General features: G+C 36.7%; 1 protein-coding gene and 1 pseudogene across 4 annotated transcripts in view; both read left to right on the top strand.

Moving 5' to 3' along the window:
* Nucleotides 1–24369, top strand: part of C2CD3 (C2 domain containing 3 centriole elongation regulator) — a 116594-nt gene that overhangs the window by 7473 nt on the left and 84752 nt on the right. For all 3 annotated transcript variants that reach the window (XM_081061698.1, XM_081061697.1, XM_081061699.1), the window contains exons 3-8: nucleotides 295–452; nucleotides 5546–5769; nucleotides 6375–6622; nucleotides 13301–13433; nucleotides 13884–14012; nucleotides 23382–23529. In XM_081061698.1, the coding sequence (XP_080917824.1) occupies nucleotides 295–452; nucleotides 5546–5769; nucleotides 6375–6622; nucleotides 13301–13433; nucleotides 13884–14012; nucleotides 23382–23529 (1040 nt within the window). The remainder of the gene's footprint in view (nucleotides 1–294; nucleotides 453–5545; nucleotides 5770–6374; nucleotides 6623–13300; nucleotides 13434–13883; nucleotides 14013–23381; nucleotides 23530–24369) is intronic.
* LOC308504146 (mitotic spindle assembly checkpoint protein MAD2A-like) lies at nucleotides 15502–16244 on the top strand (annotated as a pseudogene). The gene is made up of 2 exons: nucleotides 15502–15516; nucleotides 15651–16244. The product of its transcript is annotated as a mitotic spindle assembly checkpoint protein MAD2A-like (transcript).

The following is a 24369-nucleotide window of genomic DNA, read 5'->3' as shown; positions in this document are numbered from 1 at the left end:
GTTTTAAAGGTATTTTCCTTATCAATCCTTGATATGGTAAATATTTTTATTCAATATAATTTTTTTCCTTCAAGTGAGATGTTCGTCATTGTTCTTCTTTAAAACTTTATTATTCTTTTGATTTCGAGTCCATCTCTCCCCTTCCCCCACCCCAAATGACATGGTAAGTCTATGGTTTATTTGAAAATAAAATAATTTTTTATATAAAAAAGTTTTCTAATATAGACCCCTCTGTCCAGTTCCTCAAAAAAGTAAATTAATAATATCTGCATATGTTGTAATTGTTTCTGTTAGATATGGCTGTGCTGGTGCTGGAAGTAATCACCAAACTTGATCATCTTCCAATTGGTAGAGTTCAGATCAGTGGATTAGCCAAGCTTTCTCCAACTTACCACATCAATGGATTTTTTACCATTATTTCACCAACATCTAAGAAACTTGGAGAACTCCAGGTAAAAAAACACAAAACTTTAATCTTTGCTGCATAGAATAAAACTTTTGGGGCACAAATAGTTAAGTTTGTTTGTAGAATGGTACATGACTCCCATATACCATGCTCATTCCCACTTCATGCCTTTATTCATGTTTTTACTCAAAGACTGTAACCTTTGTTTCCCACTTACGCAAATCCTCTTACTGCTTTACTGCCCATCTCAAGTTCCAAGAGTCGTTCACAGCTCCTACTGTACTCATTCTCTGTCTTCTTTATTAAATTCATAATAATACTAATTACATAATCATTACTCAGTTATAATCCTATGTAGTCTCCAAAATTATGTATTAGTAGTCTTCCTTTAATTTCCCTTCCTTTTAGTTTCTGTATTCCCTGGGCAGGACAATGTTTTCTACTTTGTTTTTCCCACAGCTCCTAACATACTACCAAACGATAATTGCTTATTTGACTCATGTCAGTGGTGTCTTTGATGTATTCATTCATTGATTCAGCCTACGTTGTTTTGCTACACGATGAGTATGTGCCACTAACTTAGGATACAGAGATAAGAGACAGTCTTGTCATTTTGTTTTTCAAAATCACGTATGAAGAAATAGAAAAGAATCTCAAGTAGAAGGCCATGCGATATGTAGTATGGTATAGATATGTACAGGATGGTAGGAAGGGACATAGAAGGGCCCCTTTCAGAGGGGAGACTCTTTGGAAGTGCTTCCTAGAGAATTCTGAATAATCAAACCCCTTAGTAATCTCTTGAGTTTTATACCTTGTCAAATGTATTCTAAAATACATATAGAAATTTAAACAGGTGTATAAGAAGATAGTTCAAAAAAGGTGAGGAAAGAACACGTAACATTATCATAGGTAAGAACCTATTATAAAACCACAAGCACATCGTTCTGTTAGTGGAAGAGAACAGAATCCAGAAATAGATCCAACTAAGTGAAAACATTTTCTTTGTTTTGTTTATCATATTTTTATTTACAATATGTTAAATTAAAAAATAGTGACACCTTATGTTGGTAACTTCGTGATTAAGTGAATCTGGTTTACTCTGCATCAGACCTGCAAGACAGTTTGGAATTATGTTTCAAGAACCATAAAAATTATCATATATCATTTACCTCAGTAATTCTACCTTTGGGAACTTATCTTGAAGTAATAGCATAAAAAAAGAGGGAAGCCATATACTTAGGTCTATTTATGGAAATACACTTTTAATAATTGAAAAAATGAAAACAATTTATTCAGCAATATTGAAGTTGTAGTCTATTAGTGGAATATTTTATTTCCATAAAAGATAAAATTACATAATTATGATTGTATAGCAGCATGGAAAACTGATTTTGGATTGATGACAAAAGAGAATTAAAATTATGTCCACATATATGTATAATGACCAGTGACTGGGATAAATAAGCATGAAAAAGTTAAAACAGTTGGAGTATAAGATTCTAGCTGGGTTTTTCTCCTGTTTTTATTCAGTTATAATTCACGTGCCATAAAATTCACTTTTTTAAGGTATAAAATTCAGCGATTTTTAGTATATTCATATGATTGTACAACCTTCAGTACTACCTCATTCCATAGCATTTTATCACCCCAAAAAGAAAGACTGTACCTATCAGCAGTCATTTCCTTTTCACCCTTCCCTAGTTCCTGGCAAACATTAATCTACTTTCTGTCTCTATATATTTGCCTATTCTGAACATTCCAAATAAAATAATATGTGGCCTTACCATAATCTTTTCAAGGTTCATCCGTGTTGTAGCATGAACCAGTACTTTATTCCTTATTGATAGCTGAATAATATTCCATTGTATGGATATACCACATTTGTTTATCCATTCTTCAGTTAATGCACATTTGGATTGTTTCCACTTTTTCACTGTTATAAGTAATGCTGCTATGAACATTCATGTACAAGTTTTTCTGAACATATGTTTTCACTTGTCTTGGGTATATACCTAGGAATTGAATTAAAGTCATATGGTAGCTATGTTTAAATTTAATGAACTGCCAGACTGTTTTCTAAAGTGGTTGCATCTTTTTTTTTTTCCATGTTTAAATGTCAGTCGATACAATAATACTTGTGTATTTTTTATTTAAATGTCATTGGGTTTGTTGAAAAATTGTTTTGATAGAACATTGGAGACAGAAGTCAGATTTTTGAGGATTAAGGGATAAGGAAATTAGTAATTACAGGGAAGAAGTAGAAGTAACAATTAGAAATTTTTGTTTCCCAGGTAAATGACAGTGAAAAGAGGGAGAGGTAGTGTGATCTAATGGAAATGGCACTAGACTTGGATATGGGGAAATTGGTTACAAAAACAATTCTGGTTTTCACTTATACTCTCCGAGCTTCAGTACATTATTTTTTTAAATGATGATACTGAAACTTTTACCTCAAAACATTGTTGCGGAGATTAAATGACGTGAAGAAATATGGAAACACTTCACATGTATTTAGACGCGTGACAAGGACTTGCCAAATTTACTTGAATTTGAGAGGATAGTATTGACAGTGGGGTCGCAGAATGAGAAGTTTGTTGATACACTTTTAGAACAGGGGTTGGCAAACTTTGCCTAGTGGACCAAATCTGCCAGATCTTCTGCTTTTTCAAGAGAAGCCAAAAATCCAAAATTTTACATAAAATCTTATTTACAGCATTATTAATTTTTTAAAAATTTTTAATGATATGTTGACCGATGTAAGTCTGAAAAATAGTCATACTGATACGCTCTCTCTTATACTGATAGATGTTATAGATGTGGTAGATGATTGTGGGCCTTTCAGTGCTAGAGAGCCTTGAGATATTGAGAGAAGACTGATGAGTGTTTTTGAGGTTGTTCTATTATGGGTGTGAGAATCACGTTATTTGGGCTTCAGGAGAGATGTGATATATTTAAGTGACAGAATGATGGTCTGGAGATGGCACCCGAAAGGAGTAAGTCAACTTCCCTCACTTCCCTCACCCTGGCTAGTAGTGAAAGAAGTAGTTTCCATTGGAGAAGACTGGGGAAATGGGGACATTTTAAGAAAGAGATGTTCAGTTAAAGCGGTAAGGTCGTTTATATAAAACAGAAATTGTACAGGGCTCAGTGAAGGGGGGTTAGCAGCAGGTGAGCACAAGGGTGAACCCTGCCTGAGGTGGACCGTTAAGGACCACCTGGGAGATGAACTCAGGAGTATGTTGGGTACGTTGTGTGGAAGCAGAGGGGTTAGCAGTGAAAATCCCTTGGACTGATAGGAATGGCTGAAATGATACTCTGTTCTATACCTCCAAAGCTTGACTCACGCTCCTCCCTCTGCCTGGAATGTTTTATCTCGGACCCCCTCAGTCTTATCTGTCTCATTCACATTTAAGATTCTAAACTCAGATGTTGATATTTCCCTCCTGGAAACCATCCCTGGCCTCCTTCCTCACCTCTTCCCCAAGCTCCAACGCCTCTGTAGTGTTCCCAGAGCACGCGGTGCATATCCTTATTTCATAACTCACCATTTTGTATTACAATTACTTCTTTTGAAGTTCCCCTCCAGGATACTGATCCTCTGGGTCAGGTTTCATGTTTTACCTCTTTGCCTCAGGCAGGTAGCATAGAGCCTGGCGCTGAGCTAGTATTGACAAATATTTGTTAATTGAGCGGAGGAGTTAGGCCAGCACCTATTGTAAGATGGGTATGGCAGGTACCTGGACTTTCTTCTTTCTTCAATTGCCTCTGAAAGAAGAAAGTCCAGGTACCTGTCATACCCAGTAGCAGTCTTTTGGCAAGTGATAAATGGCAAGGGAACACTTTCTGACATTTACATTTAGGCAGGCAGGATTTTATGTGATCCTGTAACAGTGATCACTGAAGAGTGTTTGCCCCACTGCATTCCTGTCATTTGTGTTTGTAGAAAATCTTGATGATGAATAGATTTAAAAGACTTTATGTTACCTGGTTCATGAAAAAACTCTTAATCAAGACCCAAGTGTCTTTTATTGCGTCTGTGCCTTGGCAGTTTCTCTGCGCAAATTATTCCATTGACCTTCGCAGAGATGTCCTAAAACATCTAACTGCAATCTTTCCTTTTTGTTTTAGGCCATTCATCATCATTTGATTCTCTTTGGTTGCTTAAGCAGTTCTGTCTGCTTTCTGTGTCATCGTAAATGAACTTTCAATACACTATTCTTTTCTTTTGGAGTATATTCTTCTCTAAAGTTTTGCTTTAGGCTCTATTTTATTTTTTATTCTTCTGTTAGGCTTTTCTCCATTAGACTTTTCAGAGGACTAGAGAGCCTTTTAATAGAGAACCTGAACTCACAGGAATGAGATGATAAAGGAAACTTCAAGTGATTACTTTTCATCTTAGCGTTCCTCCGTCTTCACCCTGCCTTATCCCCAGCTTAGAACGAGGGCCTTATTTTTCTGAAATAACTAACAGTAGGGACACAGGTGATGCTATGTCATTCTTTTATTGGTCAGGCCATTAGACATTATTGGGAATACTAAACACTAGACATATACACTATGTGCTACGCTAATTAGTCCACAGAAAAATGAATAAGACAGTCCATGCCTTCAAAGAATTCATAATCTAATCAGGATGAGAAACAAACTGCAGTTACAAATACCTCCTCTAAGCCTCTGCTTTTTTTTTTTAATCTTTAAATTAAGGTAGTGTAATTTTCTGACAGTTATAACATCATAGGAAGTTCTCTGTGTGAGGAATTTAACAGTTTCTAGCCTGTAGTAAAGTGTTCAATAAATGATGGTTATATTGATGGATAGATACAGTGTAAGTAGAATCTTGAAGAAGGGAGTGGCCGCGACATCGCTATGTGAACACAAGTTTTCACAGAAGAAGTAATGCTGAGGACATTGCATATACCAAGGCATAAGGGAATGAAATATAAGGTACATTGAGAGAACCCTAAATAATTGGTGTATCTAGGAGCGAGAGATGGAAGCACAGTGAGAGATGAGGCTTCTGAGGTAGACAGAAATTTGAACTTAATCCTGTAAGGAATGGGAGCCGTTAACTTATAGTAAGCAAGGAGTCTTAAAATTAATACCAAAGGAAATTTCTGATATATTACATATTTTTTTCAGGTCTCACTTGCCCTAGAGCCTCTGTCAGAAACTTATGACAGCTATAACCCTCTTCCTACTACTGACATGACAGAAAATGTGCTTTTATCTGAGCAGAGATTCAGAGAATATACTGAACCCAGCAATACCCAGTTTCTAGTTCCGTCGAGGCCTCATAGGATACCTGCCACCCAAACTGATGGAAAAGAGTTAGCAGCCAACAGTAGTAGATCAACCACTCCAAGGTAATTACCACACCTAATACCAGTCAATCTGTCTGCTAACTCCCACTGTACTCATAATTCCTGTCTTTCATTTGTGATTGGGTGAAAGACTAAAGGTAGTCACTCATTCCGCAAATAAGTATTAAGTAACCACATGTTCCTCGTCTAGTACCACGTGCTGGGTATAGAAATTAATAAGACACGATTCCTGTTTTTGAGGACTGCTTCCAATCTAGTGGGCGAGGGGGTGGCAACATACAGGTATATACGTATGACTGAGTCATACAGATGATATGATAGAGATCCTTGAGAGAAGAGGGAAAAGGCAGTATTTTGTGAAACAGAATTCAGTAAGAGAACTAGATTTCGATTTTAAATAATTATGAAGCATTTGCTTTGTATCAGGCCCAGCACTGAACTCGTTATTTTATTGTCTCACTTTAGCCATAACCACACAGTAGTAGGTAAAGCATCTTCTGTTTTATTTCATTTAGAAGATGAAAAACAGATTCACAAAGTCTAAGCTATACTGCTATAAACCGCTGATCCACGTTCTGTCTCTGATAAAGTGGAATGTTACCAAAATGGATAATACACTGCTGATGGTCTCCTTTATTTTAAAACAGGGGGAAAGACCACTTGTACTTTGCAGAGAACTCTGATATAATAAAGGACTCCTTTTTTGGACTACAGCACCATCTTCATTCAGGACAGAGTTTAGAGTCTATGACTCTGAAAAGCAAAGCCCCACAGAAGCAGATGTCCCTTCTCAACAGCTCTGAATTCCAGCCTCAAATTAGGACAGCCTCCAAGAGTCACAGTGATTCATGCATTCTTTCTTCAAACAATCCCCCTACGAAGGACCTTCTTTCGGGTATGTATATATTTGTGAACTGAGACTGAGCTATATTTATTGGGATTACTCTGCTGGTTAGCCAGCCTACAAAGAGAACCAAGACTTCCCCTTTGAACTAAATATAAATAGCCAAATAAAAGCGAGTAATCTTACTAGAGTCCAGAATTTCTCACCATTTGAAGGCAGCTCTATTAAACCACTTAGTTACTTCTAAACAGTAGGTGCTTATAATTGTAAGTTTAGGGAAAGAACCATTTCAAATGAACATAGATATGTGGAGAAAGCCTTTGTTATAGAAAAATAGTAGTGCTTATTTTTTTCCCAAATAATTCAAAGCAAATAAGGTTTTTGTCTCATCATCAGCATTTACTTGTGTGACTATACAGAAGCTAGTGCTAATCCGTCTTGCATTCTGAAAACTGTTGGTCTCAGAGTGGGAACAGTCAGTGCACAGCAACTGCTAATCTTAAGCCTGGGAATTAAATATGACTCACAGCCAAGCAGAAGCAGAGAGGAGGCAATTTACCTCTGTAAGGGCTTAGGCTGAAATAAAAAAATAGGAACTGGATCAGATTACCTCATGTTAGGGAATGTGTTATAAAAGCAAATGAGGTACCTTATATTACATTGTTACGATCAACTATATGTCTCTGTGACATTAAGGGCATGATAGGAATTTGTCTCCATTCTCACAAGTGAAATTTCCACAGTAGAATATCTGCAGTATTAGTAGAAAAGTCTTTTAAATAACTATTTGGGTACGTAATTTACATTAGTAAGGGTACTTTTTTAATGAAAGACATTCTGTTTATGTTTTGTCAACTGAAATGTCTGTGATCCCCTATTTTTACAAACGTACTCTGATTATAATCTATGAATTTTAGTCTTTAACTCAACCCTAGACTACATTAACAAAAAAGAAAATTGTCCCACTGTACTCAACACTTGTCAGCTCACACCTGGAATATTATGTGTGGACCTGGGCATCAGACTTTGAGAAAGATATTTGCGCCCTCATTATTTATTCAGTTATTTATTCAGCCCTTGTCAAATGCCTGACACTCTTCTAGGAGTCAGGGATACAGCAATTTAAATTTAAAAAACAAAACAAAGCACCCCGCCATCTCCTGCTTTATGGATCTTATATTCTAGATGGGAAGACCAACAATAAACTAAGTAAATAGGTACGGGGTATTAGGGGGTGATAATGGCATTGGGAAAATATGAAGCAAGGAAGGTGAGAAGAGGGGATGTTAGTTTCACATAGGTTTACAAAGGAATACCTCCTTAAGAAGGTAACATTAAAGCTCTAAAGCAGATGATTTCCTTTTAAGGAGAGTAATGAGGCCGGTGAAGGTCCCACCAAGAGATATTTAGCTTTGAGAAAACAGCTACCATTAATTGAGCATTCGTTATGTGCTAGCAACTATGGCAAGTGACCTATACACAATCTTTTTTTTTTTTTTCCTATACACAATCTTAAAAGAAAAAAGTGAGGTAGGGATTATCATCCCCATTTTAAAATGAAGACGCAGGCTTAGAGTTAGGGAGGCGCTGCCCTGTCAAAGAGGGCAGCTGTTCCTCAGCTCCAGTTCATTATTGTCCCAGACTCTAAGGCAGAGTCCTCTGCCTTATATTGTAAGTTTGTTGTTGACCTAGGCATGCCTTTTTTTTTTTTTTTTTTTAAATCAAAACTGTGCTGGCCACCTGTTCAAGCCAAACAAAATATGCCGTGGTCTGCCAATGTGCAACCTCTTCCATAAGCATTACTAGGATCAGTGGGTTTAAAGTTAAAGTAAGACAGATGGTGACTCGGTGTTAGTTCATAGTCTGACCTGTACAAAATAAGAAAGGACAACTTCAAGAAGTAGTGAATTCTGTATCACTGGAAATAGTCAAGCACAGGCTGGATAACCTTCTGATGGAACTCTTACAAATTGGAATAAATCATCAAGTAGACAGATACGACCTTTGAAGTTCCCTGCCCCCCACAAGATTCTGGAGGACTCAGGAAGTGGGCCCCTTCAGTAAGCAGGTCCAGAGCTGAGGTCATGGGAGGGATCTAACGAATGTATAAACCCAAATTTCTTCCTGGTCTGTCTTTATTGGACTGACCTCATACCAGAAAAGGGCGTACAGAGCCGAATGAGTCAACCAGCTAATATTTATGAAAAATGGACTACACATCCTGCTTCTAAGACTTGGGGGTTTAGAATAGATAGCACGGAGTTGGAACAAAAACCAGAAGTCTTATAGCTCCCTGGGTTTGGCAGGAGTTGTGCCTATGATGTGTAGGAAGTAAACAAGGGAAACATTTGTCCCGCACTCATCTGAGTGTCCTTCCTGTGTGTTCAGGAAATGATTATTGAGTTGAGATACAGGAAGATGCCATGACAGCCCTTATAGTGTAGGTACCAGCTTTCTCTTGAGATGCAGAATTCAGATTTTTTGTCGCCATGCCTTGGACTTGAGAGAAGCTTTTCCAAGAATGGCTGTTTCAGTAATGAAACCATTCGGAGGCCAATGAATGGGCCACCTGTGCTCAGATTTGTCCAACTTGTTCTCCTTAATACCTACTTCCTTTTTAAAATGGGCTTTTGGAAAGTATATTTTGAGTGTCTATTTTTGTTTTGATTATTGGGGTTACAATGATAAACAAGATACAGACCCTGACCTTAAAGAACTCAGTCTAGTAAAGGAACCAGACTCTAAAGCAGACACAGTAAATATGTGTGATGCATTTAACAGTGGAAGTATTTATTAAAACATTTTAGCATCCAACGTGGATACCTCCGGGAGGTCACTCTCCCCGGGGCTCTGTCCAAGTGGCGTAGGGGAGCGTAGGGCTCTGCCCCATGATGTATAGTCCCTTTCCACGGCGTTGGAGATGAAGCTGGGCTTTCGAGTCCGCACCTGCATATTCCTACAACTTCTCAGAGTCCTGTGGACAATGACTGAGGAGACAAACCATGCAGGAAACATCTAGAAAAAAAAAAAAAGAGAAAAAAAAAAAACATTTTATCAAATGCCTGATATATACTAGGCACTGTACCAGGCACTGAGGATACAAAGACCAACAAGAGTCAATCCCTAGTCTAGAAATTGATGGGGTGAGATACACAATTATAACACTGCATGATAAATTCTTTGATGGAATTAAATACCTGGAACTTTGAGAGCAAAAGGAAGTATTGTGTTTAAGGAATTGAAAATAGTTGAGTATGGTTAGATCATAAAGTACCAAGGCTGTTTATCTCTTAGAAACATTTTGGTTATCTGTAGAAAAACTATTTTTCTACATGGCCCTAAAATCAAGTAAAGTTTATTTTTGACACTGGTTGTCTTTGACTATATTATTCATAAAGCATTTATTGAGTTGTATCCATCTCAGTAAAGAACTTTAAACCATATCAAATAAAGCCAGGTGCCAACTAGAAACTAAAGGAGGGTTTCCTGTCACAAAACATGTTTCTTTAGCAAAAATTTCCAATGCTAGCAGACTATGTTTTCCTCACCCTTTCTCAGTGAGTAAACAAGACAGCCATTTTCTGGCTGAATCCCAAAGAGAATTTTTTAAATTAAAACGAATACTTACCATGAATTCAGAATGGAATATTATGCAGCCATTATTTACATAGAAAAAGTTAACTCATATAGTTAAATGAAAAAGCAGTTACAAAACAGTATACATAATATATACCATTTTTGCAAAAAGTAATTTATATGTAAATAAAATACAGATGTATGTGTGTATGTATACATTTAAAAAAGTACAGGCATACTTCAGAGATATTGTGGGTTCCATTGTAGCCACCACAATAAAGCAGGTATCTCAATAAAGCATTTCACATGAATTTTTTGGTTTCCCAATGCATATAAAAGTTATATTTGTACTAGTCTGTAGTCTATTAAGTGTGCAATAGCATTATGTCAAAAAAATAATATACTACATACCTTAATTAAAAAATACTGTATTGCCAAAAAAATGCTAACTATCATCTGAGCCTTCAGTGAGTGGTAATCTCTTTGCTGGCGGAGGGTCTTGCCTTGATGTTGGTGGCTGCTGACTGATCAGGGCGGTGGTTGCTGAAGGTAGGGGTGGCTGTGGCAATTTCTTAAAATGAGACAACAATGAAGTTTGCCACATCGATTAACTTCCTTTCACTTGAACAATTAGAGATATTGTAACATTAATTGGCTGGCCTGATTTCAGTAGTATTGTGTCTCAGGGAATGGGTAGGCTTGAGAAGAGGGAGAGAGATAGGGCACAACCAGTCAGTGGAGTAGTGAAAATACATACAACATTTATTGATTAAGTTTACCGTCTTACATGGGCATGGTTCGTGGTGCCCTAAAACAATTACAATGGTGACATCAAAGATCACTGATTACAGATCACCATAACAAAAATAATAGTCATGAAAAAGTTTGAAATATTGCGAGAATTACCAAAATGTGACATAGAGACACAAAGTGAGCAAATGCTGTTGGAAAAACAGCACCCCTTTTTGAGGGCTGCTATGAAGTCAGTGAAGCCGCCCCAGGAGCTGGAGCTGTCGTATCCCTTCCTGTTCCACTTCTGGTTGCAGTCAATAAAGGCCGTTCATTTTTCTAAAGAAAAATGGCCCTGATAGGCTTGCTCATCACAGGGTTGCCACAAACCTACAATTTGTAAAAAATGCAGTATCTGTGAAACCCAATAAAGAGAAGTACAATAAAATCAGGTATGCCTATATAAGGAATATATTGAAATGTTAACAATCAGTATTTTTGGGTGTGGCATTATTAGGTATATTATTTTCCTATTGCTGCATAACAAATTACCACAAACTTAATGGCTTAAAACAATACCCATTTAGTAGCTTACAGTTCTGTGGATCAGAAGTCCAGCAGGGTATGGTTGGGTTTTCTGCTTAGGATATCACAGGCTAAAATCAAGGTGTCAGCCAAGCTAAATTCTCATCTGGAAGCTCTGGGGGCAAATTCTCTTGCAAGGTCACTCATGTTGACGGAATTCTCTTCCTTGCAGTTGTCTGACTGAGGTCCCATTTCATTGCTGGCTGTCTGCCAGGGGCCATTCTCAGCTCCTAGAAGCTGCCTACATTTTTTGCCACGTGGCTCCCTCCATCTTTAAGACAGCAGTGATACATTAACTCCTTTACATGCTTCAAATCACAGACTTCACATCCTGCAAACAGCCAGAGAAAACTTTGTAAAATGTTTGGGCCTACCAGTACTCTCCCTATCTTAAGGTTGACTGATTTGGGACCATGATGTCATCTGCAAAATCCCTTCACAGCAATGCCTAGATTAGTGTTTGAATCACTGAAAGTATATGTATACCAGGGGCTGAGGAATCTTTGACGGTGAGGGAGAGCCATCTTAGGATTCTGTCTGCCACAGTGGTGATCTTGGTTTTCTTTTAGTTTAGTTGTATTTTCACATTACACATTGAACATAGGATATTTCAGGGTTTTCTGTTGTTGTTGTTAACCTATATTTTGAAATCTTTATACTAACAAATATTAGATGTTTGTGGATCTGTTTGGCTAGTTTTTCTTCTTGGCCTGACCACCGTATCTTCTTTATTTATAGAAGCTATAAAACTCTAAAGGAGTGTCCAAACTTTTTTCAACGTTTTTCACCAAGGGCCTTATGCGGTAAAATACACAAACAGCCGGGCCACTCACTCGAGGTGAAGTACATAATGCTTCACCTGGTTTATTTAAGAAAACTAAATATATTTTTGGAATTTGCTGCAGGCCAAAAAAAAAATGGGTCGCGGGCCGCAGTTTGGACACCCCTGCTCTAGACTAAGAGAGATGGTTACTTGGTGTCTAGTCTCACCTTCAAAGCAAGTGGAACCTCAAGAAAATAGTGTCATATATAGTATAGTGGTTAAAATCATTGGATGTGGAGTAGCTGGTTATACAGCTAATGCATGTAAATTGCCTCAGTTGCTTTCACCTGGACAGTGAAGGAAATAGTAGTAGTCTCAGAGGATTGTTGTGAGGATTATATTTATACAATATACTTAGAGTAGCGCCCAGCACATGGTAAGGGTTCAATAAATGTTATCTGCCATACGTGGTGGTGTTGTTATTTAGGGATAGGATCAATTTTACCTATCAGCAAGTCTGAAGACTTGATCCTGACTTTTCTATTATCCTGCTGTATGATCTTAGAAAAGTCATGGAAATTCTGTGGCATTCTTTTCTTCATCCATAAAAGTATAAATTTTGAAGAGATTATCACTATAGCTCCTTAAAGTTTAGCTGGTATAGTTGTTCGTGTTTCCTGGATACGAATGACATTAACACTTACAAATAATAAGAGAAGTCAATAAAATATGTGGATACATATATACACGCTACTAACTTTATTTAATGTACAAACAGCATTTGGAAGAGTCAATGCATGCATATAATGACTCCTACGAAGAGGTCAGTTTCTTTGGGATAGACTTCATTCATTGCTGTAAAAACTAGCATCTAAAAAAGTCCACATAATAGAAGCTTAGTAAATATTTGTTATAAAATGAATGACCTCAAGGAATTCTCAAGCTAGTGTGCAAGCAGACAAGTAAGCCAGTACAGTACACTGTGGTAAGTCCTCTGATAGAAGCAAAGGTGGTAAATATTGCAAGTATTTCTGTTGGGTTTTAGATTTGCTGTGTTCTACTTTTGCCCTCCGCAGCTCTGTTGGAACAAGGCAATAAACTCCGTAATGCCATGGTGGTTTCTGCGATGAAATCAAGCCCAGATATGAGCATGTTGTTGGGCGAAGTTCATTCTCCTGAGAAGGGAGACTTTCTGAGACCATCAACACAGTAAGTTACAGGATAAGCATGAACCCCAACAGTTTCTTTCATAATAGTTGTTCACATGTGTTTTTGTCAAGTTATGGACTAAGTAATTTTGGAAGTGTTCAGCAAATAATTCTTAACGTGGTGGAAAAGAAGCCTAAACTGGGAGTTAAGATACTCAAAATCTAAAACTACAGCTGGCACTTACTAAATACATACATGGCTAAATTCTTTGCTCCCTCTGAACTGTCATACTTGTAATAAATGGAGATATTCTCTCTTCCCTCTCTTACAGAAATGAAATGAGATTCTAACATAGGAAAGGGCTTTGTACGTTGTGAAGTTTTACATATATTTAGGTAGTTATGTCTAAAGTATTTTCAATTTTCCCTGTGAACCATCTCTGAGCTCAGCTAATTCTGATTAGGGTTTTTAACACGTTAGCCACTCAGAAAGTATTTTTCTGCACCTTAGAATCAAAGCCTTGTCTAAGAATCAATTTAAAGCCCACATTGAAGATCACTTCGTCCCTCCGAGTGAGAATCCATTTTGGAAACAGGACACAAAAGCTGATACCAGAGCCATACAACTGCTACTGGGCAGGTAAGAGCCCTCACCTAGCTTTCTTTCTTTTAAATTCTTCCTGCAGGTCACTGTGTACATTGTTAACAGATTTATCTTCATGAAGTAACACTTCCTTGGAAAAACCAAGTCATTCCCTTGCTTACTTATTGCCTATTAAATAAAAATCATTCATTACCCACTATATAAAAATCCAATCTTTATAACCTTTTATTCTTAGTCTGACTTACAGAATGGTATCCAATCACCTTTCCATTCATATCTCCCAACTCTGTCTCCAACACCAATATTAGTGGGGTATAGGAAAAGAGCATGGATTTTACACAAACACAGTTGGGATTCGGGAATCTGTCTCCTGTTACCTATGTGGTTTGCACAATCAGGCAGGGGGAAAAAAGTAAGAGTTCCAAATTGGAAAGTAAGAAGTAAAACTGTCTCTATTCATAGATGATATAATCTGGTATATTGAAAATCCTAAATAATAAACAATTAGAATTAATAAAATTCAGGAAGATTGAAGAATACAAGATTAATATACAAAAATCAGTTTTGTTTTTACACACTTGCAATGAGTAATCCAAAAATGAAATTAAGAACAATTCATTTACAGTAATATCAATAAGAATAAAATACTTAGGAATAAATTTAACAAAAATGCAAAACAAACTCTGAAAACTGCAAAACACTGCTGAAGGAAGTTAAAAAAGACCTGAAAATTGGAGGAAAAAATCCTATGTTCATGATTCAGTGCAATCCCTATCGGAATCACAGCTGACTTCTCTGGAAATTGATAAGCTGATTCGAAAATTCCTATCAAATTATAAGGGACCCAGAATAGCGAAAACAATTTTGAAAAAGAAAAAAATAGGAGGATTCACACTTCCCTATTTTTAAACTTACTACAAAGCAACAGTAATCAAGTCAGTTTGATCCTGGCATAAGAGCAGACATTTAAATCATGGAATAGTCTAAAAAATGAACCCATGTGTCTATGGTCAACTGATACTCAACAAGGATTTCAAGACCATTCAATAAGTAGTTTTTTCAACAAATGGTGCTGGGACAACTGGCTAGCCACACGTGAAAAAATGAAGTTGAACCCTTATCTCAAACCATGTACAAAAGTTAACTCAAAATGGATCCAATAGCTAAAAAAAAGAACTAAAACTATAAAACTCTTAGAAGAAAACGTAGAGGTAAATCTTTATGACCTTAGAGCTGGGGGAGGATTTTTAGTTATGACACCAAAAGCACAAGCAAGAAGAAAAATAATCTAGACTTAATCAAAGTTAAAAATGTTTGTGTTTCAAAGGAAGTATTAAGAAAGTGAAGAGATGAGGGCAGAATGGGAAAAAATAATTATAAATCTTGTATCTGATAAAGAACTTATATCTTAGAGTATATAAAGAACGCACGCAACTTAATAATTAAGGGACAGATAATCCAATTAAAAATATGAGCAAAGGATCTAAATAGATACTTCTCCAAGGAAGATAGTCAAAAGGCTAATATGCACATGAAAGATGTCAGGACCATTAGTTACCAGGGAAATGCAAATCAAAACTATAATGAGAGTGGTGGGAGCTGCTGTGGAGCCCGGCCATGGCCATCTACGAGTCGGCGCACGCCACGTCTGTGGGCCTGGCCATGGCACTATAGCTCTCTTGGGAGCAAGGCATCACCCTGCACAGGAGCGCCAAAGTCCTGGCAGAGTTCTTGTCATTTGGCATTAGTAGCATTTTATATCAGCATGGCATACATCCATCTGAAAAGTTTACTCGGGTGGAGAAATATGGACACACCTTGCTTGTGACTACTGATCCTGAGTTCATGAATACCTAGATAATGTGGTGGACAGCTACAAGATTGGTTATATAAATGTTCAATTCAGGAACTGGTGGTAGTCATCTCAAATACTGGAAGTCGCGAGGTCCTTGAAAGATGGCAATTTGATACTGAGTGTGACAAGACTGCCAAAGAGGACAGTAGACCCAGAGAAAAGTCTCAGAAAGCTCTCCAAGATGAAATCTATTCAGTGATCAGATAGATCACAGCTACAGTGACATTTCTGCCACTGTTGGAAGTTTCTTGTTCATTTGAGCTACTGATTTATACAGACAAAAATTTGGTTTTACTTTGGGAAGAGTCGGGCCACAGTTCATTTCCAACTCTGAGCAAGTCCATCTTCGCCAATTCACTACTACAATCCACAAAGTACATAGCATGGTGGCCTGCAAAATCCTCAGTGACTGAAGATGAGATGAGAACAATAATGTAATTCTCAAATGTGCTTTTCCTGAAACCAAGTCAATTGTAGTTTATATGTTTTATTTCACTGGTTAATTTTTAGATGGGAAAATTTAACATACTTTACTGAATTGTGCATAACTGTCCCATTATTTTGGTACCTGTTTGACTTTCCATAGGGTTAACATAATTTTTTGCACACTGTTCAAAAGAGAACTAACAGATTCCATCAGCACTGTAACGTCAGTTCCTTTGAAGGTGGTAACTGTAGATGGAAAAGCTTTTCCTATAAAGCAAAATGCCGTCCTGAATCAGACCTTTCAGTCAAGTAGCTTGACTCAGAATATAGGTAGGGAGATACTTAAATATGAAAAACAAAAGAAATCTGAATATTGAGAATCTTTGATTAGATCCTAAAGTAACTGATAATCCATAAATAACAAAATATTGCTATTAGGTCCTTTTGCCATTTATTTCATTTGTATAGTTTTCATGTTGAAAAAAATTTCCAATTATTTGATTGTAATTTATATAACTTACACTAACAAAGCTATTGGTATTTCTACTATTTAAATTCCAGTGATACAAAACTCTTAAAAATGTCTTTGTGTTTTTTAAAACCAAGCTTTAAATAATGATAATTAAAGTTAAATATATGGTGTTTTTTTAAAAAAAAAAGAAAGAAACATAATGAAATTTATACCCAGTAAGGTTGCTAGAACCGAAAAGTCAGATAACAAGTGTTGGAGAGGATGTGGAGACTTTGAAACCCTCATGCATTGCTGGTAGAGTGAAAAGTGGTACAGATACTTTGTAAGATAGTCTGTCAGTTCCTCAAACTATTATACATAGAATTACCAAATGACACAGCAATTCAACTCCCAGGTATAAACCCAAAGGAAGTAAAAACATAAGGTCACACAAAAACATGTACATGAATTTCCATAGCAACATATTTATGATAGTCAAAAATGTCCATCAGTTGATGAATGGATTTTAAAAAGTGGTATATCCATAAAATGGAGTATTATTTGGCCATAAAAGGAGTAAAGGACTTATAACACACTGCAATATGGATGAACCTAGAAAACATCATGTAAATTAAAGAAGCCACTCACAAAAGAGTACATATTTTATGAGTCCATTTGTATGAAACACACAAAATAGGCAAATCTATAGAGAAAGAAAGTAGATTAGTGATTCCTTAGGGCTGGGTGTGATAGGAGTAAGTGGTGATAGCTAAAGAACATAGAGTTTATTTTTGAGGTGATGAAAATGTTCTAAAATTGATTGTGGTGATGGTTGGTATTTGTAAATATATTTTAAAAATACATGTTAAATTGCTCACTTTAAATGGGTGAATTGTATGTAATGTGAAGTACGGCGAAATAAAGCAGATTAAATAAACAAGGTCAAGAATCTAGTACAGTGAATGAAAAAAAGATACACCAAGATACAGAATCATGAATTTTCAAAATACTAGGTATAGAGACAATCTTAAAAGCCTCCAGAAAGGGAAAACAGCATAAAAAGTAGTAGGTACAGTGTCAAATATTGGAATGACAGCAGACGTTCCAGAGAGTTGACCAACATGGTGACAGAGGAGACTTCTCAGTGCCCCTCCTATGGATGCACCAAATGTACGGCTACACACAGAACAGTGCCTCTGACAGAGATCCAGAAGGTAAATGAGCAACTTCTACACATCAGACAAATGAGAAAATACCGTCGAAAATAGTAGGAAAGGCTAAGACACACTCTTGCTGTGAACCTCACACTACAACAGTGCCATGCAATCAGAAGGAACCCTCAACTCCTAGCTTCTCCTTAAAGGATTTAGACTTCACATCTAGTACCCCAACTTTTAAGACTCCTACCATAGACAGAGGCACTCCCAAAACACCTAGCTCTAACAGCCAATGGGGCTTTTGTCCACAGGACTCAAATAGTATAGCAACAAAGAAGTAATTCTTAACAGGCATACCAGTGCTGACCATGATGCCTGATACTAAAGCCAGAGAAGGACACTGTAAGGAAATAAGATGCAGGCCAATATCCCTGAAGAACATACATGCAAAAATCCTCAACAAAATATTAGCAAATCAAAATCAGCAATATATTAAAAGGATTACACATGATCAAGTGGAATTTATTCCAGGGATGCAAGAATGGTTCGACATCTGCACGTCAATAGATGTGGTACACCATAGTAACTAAATGAAGGATAAAAATCATATAATCTCAATAGATGCTGAAAAAGTTTGATAAAATTCAACATCTATTCATGATAAAACCTCTCAACAAACTGAATGTAGAGGGAATGTATCTCAACAAAGGTCATATATGACCAGCTACAGCTAACATATTCAATAATGACATGCCGAAAGCTCTTCTAAGATCAGGAACAAAACAGATTCCCACTTGCACCACTTTTATCCAACATAGTACTGGGAGTCCTAGCCAGAGCAGTTAGGCAAGTAAAAAAAACCAAGAGGCATCCAAATTGGAAAGGAAAAAGTAAAACTGTCACTATTTGCAGAGGACATGATCTTATTTATATATAGAAAACCCTGAAATCTCCACCCAAAAACTGTAAGAACTAATAAACGAGTTGTGTAAAATTGCAGGATACAAAATCAATAGACAAAAATCAGTTGTGTTTCTATACGCTAACAACAAACTACCAGAAAGAGAAACTAAGAAAACAATCGATTTATAGTGTCATCAAAAAGAATAAAATACTTAGGTATAAGTTTAACCAAGGAAGTGAAAGATCTGCACAATGAAAACCAGAAGACATTGATGAAAGAAAGAGGACACAAATAAATGGAAAGATACTCCATACTCATGGATTGGAAGAATTAGTATTTTTAAAATGTCCATACTACCCGAAGTGATTTTCAGTTTCAATGCAATCACTATCAAAATTTCAATGGCCTCCTTTGCAGAAATAGAAAAAAACCTAAAATTTGTATGGAATCACAAACCACCCTAACTAGCTAAAACAGTCTTGAGAAAGAACAAAGCTGGAGGCATCACACTTCCTGGTTTCAAACTATATTGTAACGCTCTAATAATCAACACAGTATGGTATTGACCTAAAAGCAGACACAGATGAATGGAACAGAATAGAGAGCCCAGAAATAAATCCATACATATATGATTAATTAGTTTTCAACAAAGGAGCCAAGAATACTCAACAGAGAAAGAATGGTCTCTTCAATAAATGGTGTTGGGAAAACTGGACAGCCACATGCAAAAGAATGAAACTGGACCTCTATCTTACACTATACACAAAAATCAACTCAAAAATGTCTTGAAGGCTTGAACATTTGGCCTGAAACCATAAAACTCCTAGATAAAAACAGGGTGTAAGCTCTTTGACATTGGTCTTAATAATTCTTTGCATTTAACACCAAAAGCAAAGGCAAGAAAAGCAAAAATAAACAGGTGGAACTACATGAAACTTTAGTTTCTGCGCAGTAAGAAATGCCATCGACAAAATGCAAAGGCAGCCTTTGGAACAATAGAAAATATTCGAAACCATGTATTTCATATGGGGTTAATATTCATACAACTCAATGGGAAAAAAGAAAAATCAAACAGCTTCATTTACAAAAGGGCAAAGGATCTAAACAGACGTTTTTCCAAAGAAGACATAGATGGCCAACAGAACAGGTACATGAAAAGGTGCTCGACATCACTAATTATCAGAGAAATGCAAATCAAAACCACAATGAGAAATCATCTCACACCTGTTAGGATATCTACTATATAATCAAAAACAGAAGAGATAAATGCTGGTGAGGATTTGGAGAAAAGAGAGCCCTTGTACAGTGTTGGTGGAAAGGTAAACTGGTACAGCCACTATGGAAAAAAGTATGGAGGTTCCTCAAGAAATTAAAAAATAGAACTACTGTATGATCCAGCAATCCTGCTCTGGGTATATATCCAAAGGAAATGAAATCATTACCTTGAAGCAGTATCTGTGCTCCCATGTTCATTGCAACATTATTCACAATTGCCAAGGTATGGAAACAACCTCAAGTGGTTGTCAGTGGATAAATGGATCAAGAAAAAGGTGTGTGTGTGTGTAAGTATAAGGGATTTTTATTCAGCCTTTAAAAAAGAAGGAAATCCTGTCATTTGTGACAATATGGATGAACCTGAGGACATTATGGTAAGTGAAATAAGTCAGACAAAGAAAGACAAACACCTTATGGTATCACTTATATGTGGAATTAAAAGTAAAGTCAAATTCATAGAAACAGAGAGTAGAAAAATAGTTTCTGGAGGGTGGGAGAAATAGGGAGAGGCTGGTAAAATGGTATAAACTTGAAGTTAGAAGGTGAATAAGGTCTGAGGATCTAATGTATAGCATGGTGACTATTTGATAACACTGTATTGTATAATTGAAATTTGCTGAGAGTAGAACTTAAATGTTCTCACACACACAAAAAAAGTGAGATAATGGATATTTTAATTAATTCAATGGTGAGAATCCTTTCATAGTGTATGTATATAAAATCACATTGTACATGTTTAATATTTTATAATTTTATTTGTCAATTATACCTTAATAAAGCTGGAAACAAAAAAAGACTTTTCTACCTGCTCTATAGATGACAATGGAGAAATGCTTTCAGAATTCTGAAAATTCTAAATTTTCAACCTCAAATTCCATTCCCAAACTATCAAGCAAGTGTGAGGGTAAAGTAAAAATATCTATGCGTCCAAATTCTCAAATTTACCTCTCTCGCACTATTCCTCAGAAAAGCACAGAATGGTATTTTCTATCACAAAGAGAGTATAGGAGGAAAGCATAAGACATGGAGTCCAGGAAGTAGGGAATGTAACACAGAAGAAAGAGAAAAGGAGGTTTAGGATCTGTATCGTATTTACAGAACAAACACTTCTTACAGGAGCTGGACAGGGATATTTCTCTGTCCAGGAGGGAGGAGGGAGGAGTGGGTGGGGACACATTTTCCTCTTGTTTGACCAAATCAAGAGGAAATTTTCATTGGAGAGTTAAATAATGAAATAGTAATAGGCACGTGGAAAACTAAGTAAATGAAAATTCAGGCAGTTATTAAAATGAGGAAAACTAGAAGTTGTATAAGAAAATGTAAAAAATTATACTTGCCTCTGATACAATGTTAACCCTAAAGATTGATAACAAAAAATTGTCATATAACTAAGTTGAGAAGATGGGTAAAAGGGAAATCTGTCCAAGAGTAGTAGTATAAGAGAGTGGATTCTTCATTTTTTGTAATAGGAAGTCCGTAAATTATTTAGAAAAATGAAAAATAAGAGCAGTATATATGTGTTACTTGGAAATATGATGGTAAATACCAGAAGGGTGTTGAAAGTGATTAGCTCTACTGCAGGCAGTGACTATTTTTTTTTTTTGCGACTATTTTTTATTGTGTCTTATAATCCTATTTTATTTTTAAAGTAGGTACATGTACTCTTTGAATTAAAAATGTTTGAGAAGAAAAGGAAGAGGACAGTGCTGAGTGGGCGAGTGGGCGTGTCGTGTAACCAAAGAATAGAGCCCACCCCTCCTTTGGTCCCACTCTCGTGTTTTCTGCCCTCCAGGTTGCACAGGAGCCCCAGGCCTCTAGCCCATACAGAATAGCTCTGACCCCTCCCAATTTCTGATGTTAGTATGTCCCAAATAGTGCATGGAGGGAAATGGCATGCCCTTTTAATATGTCAGAGACAATAGAATAAATTCAAAGAAATGTTCATTTGAAAACAAGGTAAAAAGTAGAGGACTGGATACTGAACCATGGAGATCTTGGTAACTTTAAGGGTGTGCGTGGGGGGAGGGAACAGCAAGCAGCTGAGACGCAAGTTGCGGGCATCTTAAGTGGCAAACGAGAGTTATATAGAATACCAAGAAATAGAGCTGCAAAAAGGCTCAGCTCAAACTGCAGAGAAGATTGGAAAGTCGCTAGTTGGGTTTTGGCAGTCAGGAAGTTGTTCTGACTTTAGAGAGATTTTACTATAGAGCGCTGTGGTTCTCAACGTGGGGACAGTTCTCTCCTATCCTCCTCTGCATGGGGCCTTTGGTAATGTCTGGAGACATTTGGAGTTGTCAGAAGTGGGGGAATGCTACTGGCATCTGGTGAGGAGAGTCCGGGGATCCAAAATGCACAGGATAGCTCCCAATGACAAAGAATTATCTGACCCAACATGTCAGTACTGCTGAGATTGAGAAGCCCTGCTACAGGTTAAGGAACGGTGAGGAAAGGATCATTTATTGAGCATCTGTTTGTTCCAAGAAATGGAAGAACATGATCTAATTTGAAGGTAGTTCTTCTGTGCTATTTTCTTGAGAAATTAAAGAAGGGAAAAAAAGTATAGCAGCTAGCTTGAAAGGGAAGCAAAGTTCCAGAAATTGAAATGCTTAGCACAGCATCTGGCACATATTAAGTATTTAATAAATATTGCTTTCATTATTGATAACATGTTTACTAAGAATTCAGTAAGTTCATTAACAGACATTCATTGAGTGCTAGTTAACTATAGGAGAAACAAAAACAAATGAAATATACACATACTTGTATGTTTATCTTCCTTATTAGTTTATAAACCCTAACTAGGGTGTCTGTTTTATTCACTTCTGTATCTCACATACAACTAATCTTGCTGTAATTAACCTTAAATACTCGTATTTTTACTTAATGGAAGAAGGCATATTTATGAATTAGCCATTCTTCACAAAAACAACATACAACATTTAACTCATTGAATTATAGTTGATTCTTTTTTTCTCTCTGCTAGACCAGAAGCAACACAAGAGTAGAGCTAGTTAGCCTAGCCATCTCTGAATCCTTCAGGACCTAACACCATGCCTGGCACATAATAGGTACCCAGTCAAATGTTTGTTAAATCCATGAATGAGATCACAATCAGTGTCAGCAGTGTATTTTTTGAATACTAGCTGTTGGCATCCCAGAGGAGGGGGAATATAATATAAAAATATTTATCAGATAGTCTTCTCTTTAATGTGAGTCTTTCTGTTTAATACGTTTTCTTCCATGTTTACAACTTTAGAAAGTTTTCACTAAAAAAAAAGAAAAATTCAGCTGAAACTTCTTTTAAAGTCCCTCTGCTCTGTATTTCTTATCTCTGCAGTGCTGAATTATCCCAAGGTCATTACTGGGATGGATTAGGTTCTCCTCCAGATTCTCCATCTCCTGGGAGTGATGTGTATTGCAGCAGTGAGCTGAATGACCCTCAGTATGACCAGAGTCTCCTGGAGAACTTATTTTACACGGCACCTGTAAGTCATTGAAGCTGAAGCTTTGGGAATTGGAGAACACGAGTATTAATAATGTTAGTAGGTACCAGCATGTTACCACTTGCCAGATAGAGAACTATCCATTTTAATATTTGATTTAATTATAATGACAACCTGATGAGGAAAGTATTATCCTCATTTTATAGATGAGGAGACAGGTCTAGTAAAGAGTAAGTATTTTGTCCAAGGACGCATAAGTGTTAGAGCCAGGATTCAAATTTAAGTTTACCAGAGTGCAAAGCCTATGCTCTTAACATATTATTAATATATGGCTTCTTTAGTGCTCTTGTAAGGAAGAGTTAATGCAGGTATACCCCTCAGAACTACCCTTGACTGGTATCTTTTCAAAATATTCCAGAAATACCTCTACTCACAGGTAACAAATGCCTCTACTGACCCTAAGACAAGGCATTCTCTTTTTAGGCAGGTCTAGCATTTTCAAAGTTCTTCTTTATATCAAGCCATATGTTCTATTCTTGGTTTAGCATCTCCTAGGGTTTATAAGTTCAATCCCTGTTCCACAAGTGATCATTTTTATTTGTTGTGAGCATTGCTGTCATACTCCTGAGTTTCCTTTCCTCCAGGTCAGAAAAGATAACTGAAATGCAAGGTGGTTTATTGTTGTTTGTTTGCTTTTTGTTTATTTGTTTTGTTTTTTTAGGCAAGGTAGTTTATACCAGCTCAGTGGTAAGACAGTAACAGCTGCCAGCGTTCAGATGAAGCAGGGCAAACTTTTACATGCGATTGGCAGGAAAGAGCACCATGAGGAATAAAGGGTTTTAACTGAGACTTGAAAGATGGTGTTTAGAGAGATAAAGGATA

This window comes from Rhinolophus hipposideros (genome assembly GCF_964194185.1).
Source record: "Rhinolophus hipposideros genome assembly, chromosome: 10".
NCBI classification, from domain to species: domain Eukaryota; kingdom Metazoa; phylum Chordata; class Mammalia; order Chiroptera; family Rhinolophidae; genus Rhinolophus; species Rhinolophus hipposideros.
This window is presented reverse-complemented; position numbering and strand designations above follow the sequence as displayed.